The 10,116-nt window shown below is 43.8% G+C and overlaps 1 protein-coding gene across 1 annotated transcript in view; it reads left to right on the plus strand.

Annotated features, from left to right (window-relative positions):
* Positions 1 to 802: 802 nt before the first annotated feature.
* The window catches only part of LOC125042775 (G1/S-specific cyclin-D2-like), a gene marked incomplete in the record, with an annotated part of 24,242 nt that continues 14,928 nt past the window's right edge, over positions 803 to 10,116 (plus strand). Inside the window, 1 exon segment of the mRNA XM_047638660.1 lies at positions 803 to 1,737. Within this exon segment, the coding sequence (XP_047494616.1) occupies positions 1,481 to 1,737 (257 nt within the window).

Raw genomic sequence — 10,116 nt, forward strand, 5'->3', positions numbered from 1 at the left:
TTAGCTTGTGATTATTTTTTGGATATGTTCTCCAGTTATATTTTATTTGGAGGAGGGGAGTTGGAGAGAAATATGATTGTGCTTTCCCCCATTTTTTCTTCTTTTTTTTCGCTTAAAAAAATATTTCTTATTGTTATTCACGCGATCCCTTTCGCTATCTACGAACGCGTTCTTGTGGATTATAATTTTTCTTGATATTTTCTTGATATTTTCTCCTTAAATGTTATCTGTATCTCCCCAACAACTTTCCCCCCGGCGAGTAAAAATAAGCTGCGAGAGAAACGACGATAAATAAGAGAGCGATCGTCCTTTCAGCGGCGAAGAAAAAGAATATTTTCAAATATGTGTGTGGGCATGGGGGCGCCTTTGACAATGGCGGCGTCTGGAAACCCCGCTAGAGGAAGTGATGTTGACTGAAACGGCGTCGATTTTTCTCATCTTTGTGTCTTCGGGAGAGAGAAACACATTCACAACACGACGATCCCGGCCGGAATACCCGCAGGAGCTTCGATTAGCAAGTAATTATGCAAGATAGAGAAGATGGCATGAAAGCTCTCCTCCCTCTCGCATCTGTTGCTGGCCGGCGGACGGTGCCACATACCCCATTTCCAGCCCACTTTTCAACCCCGCTCATGAACACGCCGAACCCCAGCTTTAAGATATACCATAAGTGAATGAGAGAAGGAGAGAGCAAAGGCGAAACAAATCCCGAACAGAGGAAATAAGGCGGGGTTCGAGCCGCCGTTTTTGGACAACCTGGCAACACGAGGATCAGGTGAAGGACTGTATCCTCGTCTCGTTTTCTCGTAAAATCCCAGTGAGGCCGGAGAACCGAGAGGGAGCGTGCGCACATTTTTCGCTCCGGCCTTCGCGACCTTGTAACTCCTTTTTTTAAAATCGCAAGTGCAGTGTGACAGCGCGAATATTATGTGAAATATTATTTTTTGGTTCTCTGAAAAGGTCTTCCCCCCCCGAATGCCACTGTGGTCCTACCTCATCGATTCGGCCAACCTGTGCTCTATAAATTTACGAATAAAGCAAGAGAAATTCAAGTTGACAGTAAAAAGGGGAAAAGGAGAAAGAGAGGAAATACGAGGTCAGTTCTGAGGTTCAGTGTCGAAGTGGTGTTATTCTGATCGTAAAATCCAATATTCCACTGGTCCCATCGCAAAACCACGATGATGATGAAGCTGACTAGTGCATCGCTGAAAAGTACACAAATCTGAAAAAAAGAAAAAAAGGAAAATAAGGAAAATAATAATAATATAGATATCTCATAAGAATATATATATAAATAATCTTACCTCAGAACATCAGGAGAAAGAAGCAATTTAATATAAAAAGAGAGAGAAAGAAATCATACCGCCCCCCCTTTTCCCCATTCCAAATAAAAGAAAAGAAGAAAAATAAATCAATAAAATAGCCCAAAAATTATACCCCCCACATCCTTTAAAAAAAATCACAAAAATCACACACCAGCATGGAAATGGCGAATGACTTACAATATACCAAAATGGACATGGCAAATGACCTCCTGTGTTGCGAAAACGCCTCGGCCGATCTAGACAGTAAGTGCAAAGCGTACTTCGATCCCGTGCTCCTTAAGGACGACAGAGTGTTATTAAATCTTTTGAACCTCGAGGAAAAATATATGCCCAACTCCAGCTACTTCTCGTGCGTACAGACCGATGTGGATCCGTACATGCGGGAGGCCACAGCCCACTGGATGCTGCAGGTAAGAAGGATGCTAGGATGGAGGAGGAGGAGGAGGAGGAGGGAATACAGGGGTGTCCTGAAGGATCTTTGAGGGGAAAGGATAGGGAAGTGAATTTTTATTATTGTTATTATTAGTATTACTGTTTTTTATTATTATTTTAAGTATGGTAGGGTGGTAGGATTTAGAGAAAGGGTGGGAGTGGCGTGTAGGATATTTGGGAAGGACGTTGTAGTGAAAAAATTTATATTTGTGTATTATTATAATTATTATGAAGTATGGAAGGATGGGGGGAAATGTAGGGAGGCAGAGGGGAAAGGATTGAAGGATAATTTTGAGGATGGAGAAGGAGGATTCGTGGAGAACAGGATATTTTTAGCATGTGTTTTGTGTTTTTGAAAATGGATTTTGGGATTTAAGAAAGAGTAGAGTTTATTTTAGTCCTGTGTTCCTCTTGCATGCTTTTAATTATTTTTGTGTGTGATGTATTTATTTTTTATATTTTTCATCTAATATTGTGTTAGAATGGAGTTTAAAATGAGGTGTTCAGGATTTTAGATTGTAATAATAGTTTGATTGTTTGTATCATGAAATCTAACTTTTTGTGTGTGAACTGTGAATTTATTTTGACTTGATCGCGCATTTTTTTTCAACAAGAGACACCTTGGGAATTTTTTTTTTTTTTTTTCGTTCTGAGGATAGGGAAGCCAAGAAATTCGACTAGCTCGGAGTAGTTATCCTACGAGCCTCTGAAAAAAAAAAATCATATTTTATTTGTTGATATAATCCGCCATTCGCCATCGCTCGTAGGCATATCATACGATCTAAACAGTCTCTTAAAATACCATTCCCTTATAGAATTTCCTCACCCCTAACTCTCATTACTTGACGATCTCTCCCCTGTCCCTCCCTTAAAATACCCTCCCATAAAACGCCCTAAAATCCAAAATAGATCAATGCGAAGGGCGAGAAATAGACAGAGATCACAGACTCGTAACCACAATACGAGGCTCCCGAGCGTCACACTGCTTAGTAACAAGTCTGACAGATGTGTGTGTGTGTGTGTGTGTGTTTGTGTGTGTGTGTGTGTGTGTGTGTGTGTGTGTGTGTGTGTGTGTGTGTGTGTGTGTGTGTGTGTGTGTGTGTGTTCTTTCCCAGGCTGGACATGGGTAGTGTTAATAGTGTTTTTCTGTGTTATTGCTTTTAATGTTTCATCTGTTGCTTTCTGTTTTGTTTGTAGCTATTGTCTTTGTTTTAGTTAAAGGTTTGCGGAATTCTCGGTGGGTATGGGCGTAATTTGCGGAGGGTTATGCCATGTAGGTTTATGATCGATGTTGTTAATGTTTTTGTTATTCCTTGTTGTTGTTTACTGCTCTTATTATGGAGTATTATTTTTTTTTTCTTTGGTTGTTATTGCCATCAGAAAAAAAAAATTGCGTTAATCTTATTTATTCTCATTTCTTGATCCCGTTTTCTGTAGGTGTCTGATATTTTTTTTTTACGTATTTATTTATTTTTTTGTTAGAGAAAAAGGCGAGAGGTGTTGCGTTCCGTTTACAGTAATATAACGCTACAATTGTGTAATCTGTGGGAATTCTTGTCATTAGTGTTGAACAGTTGAACTTCGAGCTCGGCGGTCACGTGGGCTGTATTTATGCAATGGGATCTTTTTCTTGTTTCTTTATTTGAATTTTTGAGGATTTTTATATTTGATTTTTCGCATTCTTTCTTATTTCGTCTTTTGACACTTTGGATTCATGTTAATTGAAATTCGACGACTAGTGAAAAGAATTTAGAAATCAGTTATTGTTATCATCATCATTATTATTATTATTATCATCATCATCATTAACATTATTTTTAATGTTATTGTTACTATATTTACTATTAATTGATTAAGTGAAAACTTATGATAGGAAGACGATTTAATTCAAGACGAAACTGTAGATATTGAACAAATAAATTGGATGGTTCCTCACGTCGGCTAACGTCTAGAATTTGGGAGATAAACACCGCCTGTGCGTTGTTATTTTATCCTAGAAATAGAAATATAGACGGTTTTATATTCCCAATCGTTTTCATTTACTTTTTAAAAGATGTTCGAAAAGTCAGGGAAAGGGACGAGCCTTCTAGGGCGGTCAGCATGTCGGGTCTTGTTGGGAGGAAATGCGACGGATTGCGTCAGATTCCTCGGCTCGCCTTTCGCTCGGGCGCCGTTGTTCGTGAAGTAGGGATTGCGCAATTTTATGTGTGTACATGCATATGTATATGTATACATATATGTATATACATATATATATATATATATATTATGAAATATACATTATATATATTATATATATATGTATGTTTATATTTTTCATATATATAGACATATACATACATACATACATACATACATACGTACATATATACATACACACATATATACATACATACATACATAAATACATACATACATATAAATGCACACACACACACACACACACACACACACACACACACACACACACACACACACACACACACACACACACACACATTTGTACATATATACATATATATCTAATATATATAACATATATGTATAATATATATACACATTTTTATTTATATATACATATATATTATATCTATAATACCCACACACACACACATATATATATATATATATATATATATATATATATATATACTTGTATGTATGTATGGATATATGTACTTAAATGTTTACGTCTGTATGCGTTTTTTTACATTGATATAGATATATATATAAATATATATATATATATATATATATATATATATATATATGCATGTGCATATGCATGCATTATATATTTATTGTTTTCTGTTCAATATTGCGTTTTCAAACAGACTGCAAGTTCGTCCTCTTTCCTACACCGACAACGCGGTCTGTTGTCATTCTCCTTAACAATCAAGTTCAAGACAACTTCATTGCCATTCACAAAGTCCGAAGAGAAACGGATACTTATCAGACAAGTAAAGACATTCTGACCATAGGCCTAGACCTTGAATTAAGCCTTCGGAGTCCAAGAAAGCACGCAGACGAATCTATAAATAAAAAAAGAGAGATGTCTTGTATAGGCCTATGACGTTTTACTCCAAGCTAAGAATGTTGTGTGAGTTTGGGTACGCCCTACGACCTCTCTCTCTCTCTCTCTCTCTCTCTCTCTCTCTCTCTCTCTCTCTCTCTCTCTCTCTCTCTCTCTCTCTCTCTCTCTCTCTCTCAGTTTCTCTCATTTTCCCATTCTCACTCTTCCTTTCTCGTTCTGTTTCTTTCTCTTTCTCTCTCTTTTTTTTTCTCTCTCTCTTTAGCTTTCTCTTTCACTCTCTCTCATTTTCTCATCTTCTCTCTCTCTCTCTCTCTCTCTCTCTCTCTCTCTCTCTCTCTCTCTCTCTCGCCCGTAGGCCTATCTCGCCGGGTCTTCTGGCACTGGGATTTGCGGCCTTGCACGTCTCAGGGGATTTTGTTTGTTTGTTTTATTTCGTTTTGTTTTGAAGGTTTTCATTTCGCTTTTTTTTTTCTGGGGGGGGGGGGGTGATCAATTTTTGAGTCTGGAATCGTTACTAGGGTTTTGATGCACGATAAGTCTTGATAGGCCTGTGCGAGTATATATTTTTATTTTTTCCTTATTTCATTAATGTTGTGTTTTGATTTATGATGTGTGATGTGTACGCAGGGCCTGTGTGTACATGCGTAGAAGATCTTCTTGTTCTTGCTCTTCTTTTTCTTTTTCGTCTTCTTTTCCTTCCTTCTCCTCCTTCTCCCCCTTCCCCCTTCCCCTACTCCTGTTCCTCCTCCTTCCCCCTGCCTCCTTCTCCTACTCCCGTTCCTCCTCCTTCCCCCTTCCTTCTCCTCCTCCTCCTCCTCCTCCTCCTCCTCCTGTTCCTCCTCCTTCCCCCTCCCTTTTCCTCCTCCTCCTCCTCCTTCCCCTCCTTCCCCCTTCCTTCTCCTCCCCCCCACCGGTGCCTCTATGAGCAGGTCTCGCCCTTTGTCTAGTCGATGGAGGACAGACTGAGGCCAGCCAGGAGACAGAGAGAGAGAGAGAGAGAGAGAGAGAGAGAGAGAGAGAGAGAGAGAGAGAGAGAGAGAGAGAGAGAGAGAGACAGAAAGGAGGTGAGTGAGGATAAATGTTTGAGAAACCATTTTTTTTTTTTTTTTATCAGGTATTCAATTTCTTTTCTATGTGTTTCTGCGGGTATATATTGACTCCCCCCTCCCCCTCCCCTTCCCTTCTACCCCCCCCCCCTTCGACCCCGTCTTCTCTTAGCACCTCCTAAAGATTTTTTTTTTTTTTTTTCTTTTTTTTTTAAGAGTGACCCCAAAGGAAGCTGGGCAGGGTCTTGCCAAAGAAAGGCTTATTAAGAAAGGGAAAGGGTAAAATTTAGTAAGATGATACCAAGATCTCGAAAAGGAGGAGGAAGAGGAAACAGAGAAAGAGAGAGAAAAAGAGAGAGAGAGAGAGAGTGAGAGTGAGAGTGAGAGTGAGAGTGAGAGAGAGAGAGAGAGAGAGAGAGAGAGAGAGAGAGAGAGAGAGAGAGAGAGAGAGAGAGAGAAGGAAGTGGCGGAAGGGGAGAAGAAAGAGAGGGTGGAAAGGGGAAGAGGAGGAGGAGGAGGAGGAGGAGGGAATGAGGAAGTGGAATAGGGAGGAAAATGAGGAATCGGAAGAGGAAGAATATAAGAAAACGAAATAAAAACAAATGAGGGAGAGAATCAGGAGTAGGAGTAGGAGAAGGAAGGAGACAAAGAAAAATAAGAGGAGGGAGAAGAAGAAAAAGAGGAGGAAGGGAAAGAGAGAAAAAAAAAGAGGAGGAGGAAGAAGAGGGCGAAGAGAAAGAGTGAGAAGAAGAAGAAAAAGAGGAAGAAGAGAAGGAAGAAGAGAAGGAAGAGGAGGAGGAGGAGGCATGGCTATGTGTTACTGGCAGGCGACGCCCCTCAGCCTGGTTGGAAGTTTCTAGTGTGACTCACCCATTTGGGGCCTCAACAACCCATCTGAGTTCCGGCTCCCCCCCCCCTCCTCTCCCTCCCTCGGGTTGTGAGGTTGTGAGGGAGGAGGAAGGAAGGGGAGGAAGGGGAGATAAGGATCGTGTGTTCGCTTCCTCCTTCTTCCTTGTTCTCCTTCTACCATCGCTATTCTCTGATTCTCTCTTCTCCCTTTCGTCTTTCTCCCTTTCGTGTGGTTGAAAGGGTGTAGTTTTCTATGACATTGTAGGGGTTGTGAGGAGAGAGAGAGGCTCGGGAAACGGAGGCTGTTGTAAGGAGGTTGTTTGGATAAGTAACAGTGGTGCTGAGGAGTCATTCTTTCTTGGTGCTAGGTTGGGGCCTCGCTCTCTCTCTCTCTCTCTCTCTCTCTCTCTCTCTCTCTCTCTCTCTCTCTCTCTCTCTCTCTCTCTCTCTCTCTCTCTCTCTCTCTCTCTCTCTCTCTCTCTCTCTCTCTCTCTTTCTCTCTCTCTCTCTCTCTCTCTCTCTCTCTCTCTCTCTCTCTCTCTCTCTCTCTCTCTCTCTCTCTCTCTCTCTCTCTCTCTCTCTCTCTCTCTCTCTCTCTCTCTCTCTCTCTCCATCTTCTTCTTCTTCTTCTACTTCTTCTTCCTTGTTCTTCTCTCTTCTCCTAGAGAGGGGGATGGGAGAGGCCATTTCCTGTTTATTTTTTTTCCTCTGTAGGGGAACGAAGGGAGGAAGGAGGAATAGGGGAAAGGTCGGGAGGAGGGGAAGGGAGAGGAAGGGAAGGGTAGGGAGGGGAAGAGAGGAGGACTATCGTATTTTTTTCGGTCTTTTTAGCGATCAACAATAGTATTGTCTAGCACAGGGCAGGTCTCAAGGATAGATTTGTTTGGCAGTTCCCTTTTTTTCTTTATTCTCCTTTTTTTTCTCTCTCTCCCCCTTTTCCTCTTCCTCTTCCTCTCCTCCGTTCTTCGTCGAGGGAAGTTCAGTCTTGTGGTCTCGTGGCCGGCGGCGGTCTGGGAAATATTCGTCTTTGTTTTGGTTTCGAAGTCAAGTTCTTCGGCGGGAGCAGGATCGGCACGGAACGAAGGGGAGGAGGGAAGGACCGAGAGACAGTACATTCGCGGATAGTGTTGTTGTCAGTTGTCAGATGTCGTCACTTGCTGCTGTTGTCAGGTGTCGGTTGTTGTTGCTGTCAAATGTTGTCCGTTGGTCTTGTTGTTTGGTGTTTTGAGTTGTTGTCAGCGAGCAGTATACGCCGGTGGGTCGACTGGCCCTGCTGAACCCTTTGCAAGAGGCTCGTGCTGTCACTCGGGCAGGGGCGAAGGGGGGGGGGGTTCAGGGGAAGGGGGCAGGAAATGGGCGTTGCAAAGGGGGTTCCTCGTCTACTTCTACGCCCTCTCCCCCCTACGCCCACCCCCACCCCCGGAACTCATATGGTACGCTATGTAGTTTGGAGAAGTAAGTTATGGGCCTCCTCGTAATGTGCGAGTCGTAGGCCTAAATATCGATAGCTGGGGCTAGATACCGGCATTACGATATGGTAGACCTCGCCCGACCGCAGACGAGGTAGCGAGCCCCACCCGGGACGCCCATTTGGCTGGAGAAAGAGGGGGGAGAGGGGAGGGGGAGGGGGCAGTGGCAAGGGCGTGTGCTTGGCTGTGTGTATAAGTGTGTGTATGTGTGTGTGACCATACAACGCGTAAATAACACCCGACGAGAGGCACAACGGAGCTTAGTGGCGGCGCTCACTGCTCACCCTGCGGGGCCTCACCTCACCTCGTGCCCGCGTCCACACGCACACACGTGTACACACACACACACGTACACACACACACACACACACACTTCCACGCATACACAGACATATCCACTCCCTCTCCTCTCTTTCTCCTTCGGGCTCGCGCAGTTTGTGCACACGTGAAGGGGGTATTATTATGCACGTGTTTGTGAGCGTCTGGTAGCCTAGCGCTGGGGCCCGCGGCGGGAGGGGAGCCAGGTATTCACGCTGGCTCGCTCGCACGCACGCACGCACGCACGCCTAGACATCTTGGCAACATTGTGATACAGAGAAGAGGATTTACGAGTTACCACACACGTAGGAATAACCATGTGCACTCACAGATACACTCATACGCATATCCATATCAGTGCTCCCGTCCCTTTACACACACAAACAAAAAAATGACCTACATGCGCACTCGTTCAGAGGAAGTCGCATACCTACATAGATGCGCATGCACACACTTGAGCACACACACTAACATGTCGGTTCGTGTGCCCACCTGCGGCCCGAGAGCTCTTCATGTTGGGGCCTGCGGAGAGGAGCAGCTGGGGGAGCAGGGGAGAGGGAGAGAGAGAGAGGAGAGAAGGAGAGAAAGAGAGAGGCGAGAAAGAGAGAGGGAGAAAGAGAGAAAGAGAGAGAGAGAGGGAGAGAGAGAGAGAGAGGGAGAGGGAGGGAGAAAGAGAGAGAGAGAGAGAAGGCGAGAGAGGGAGAGAGAGTAGCGAGAGGGAAATGTTTCTACCTTGTTTAATCCCTGTCTCATTTTTTACTTGTTATTTCCCCTTTCCGGACACGAAAGAAAACGGAATGGCTGAATCTCTGTCTATCTATCTATCTTTCTATCTATCTATCATTTACGTTCCCATTCATTTAAAGGGTCATTTAGCATACGGTTTGCACCCTTTGACATAAAACATTCAATCAAGAAACAGTTAGATAAAATGGTTCGATCAGTCTCTTTCGCTCACGTCTGTACCCCCCTCCCCCCTCCCCCCCCATGCCCCATACCATGCCCTGCCACAACGCTTTCGACCCAGCTCTGTCTGAGGCCGCGTCTGCCTAAGCGCTCTCTTGCTCTCCCCTCCCCCTCCCTCTTTCTCTTTTCATCTATCTGTCTATGTATCTCCTCTCTCTATCTCTCCCCCCCCCTCTCTCTCTCTCTCTCCCCCCCTCTCTCTCTCTCTCTCTCGTCTCTCTCATCTCTCATCCTCTCTCTCACATCCTCTCTCTCTGCTAACACGTCTCTACATCGTCTCTCGGTCTCTCTCTCTCTCTCTCTCTCTCTTTCTCTTTCTTTCTCTCTCTTTCACACTAAGTCTCTCTTTCTCTCTTTCTCTCCTCCTCCCCTCCCTCCCCCCTCTTTCTTTCTCATTATATTTATCTATCTATCTATGTATCTCCTCTCTGCCCCCCCCCTCTCCCTCACTCTCTCCCTCTCCCTCTCCCTCTCCCTCTCTCTCCTGCATTACCATCTTCACTCAGCCTCAGTCGTCGCAAAACAAAAAAGAAGTTGAGTCACGCCAAAGGCAAGAAAGCGTCGTAAAAGGAAAGAAAAGAAAAGAAAAGAAAGGAAGACTAAAAAAAGGAAGACACTGATGCGTATTTTTAGTGATGTCTCACAACTGACTCCCTCTCCTCTCCCACGCCCGTCTT

The sequence above is a fragment of the Penaeus chinensis genome, chromosome 32 (genome assembly GCF_019202785.1).
Source record: "Penaeus chinensis breed Huanghai No. 1 chromosome 32, ASM1920278v2, whole genome shotgun sequence".
NCBI lineage: Eukaryota > Metazoa > Arthropoda > Malacostraca > Decapoda > Penaeidae > Penaeus > Penaeus chinensis.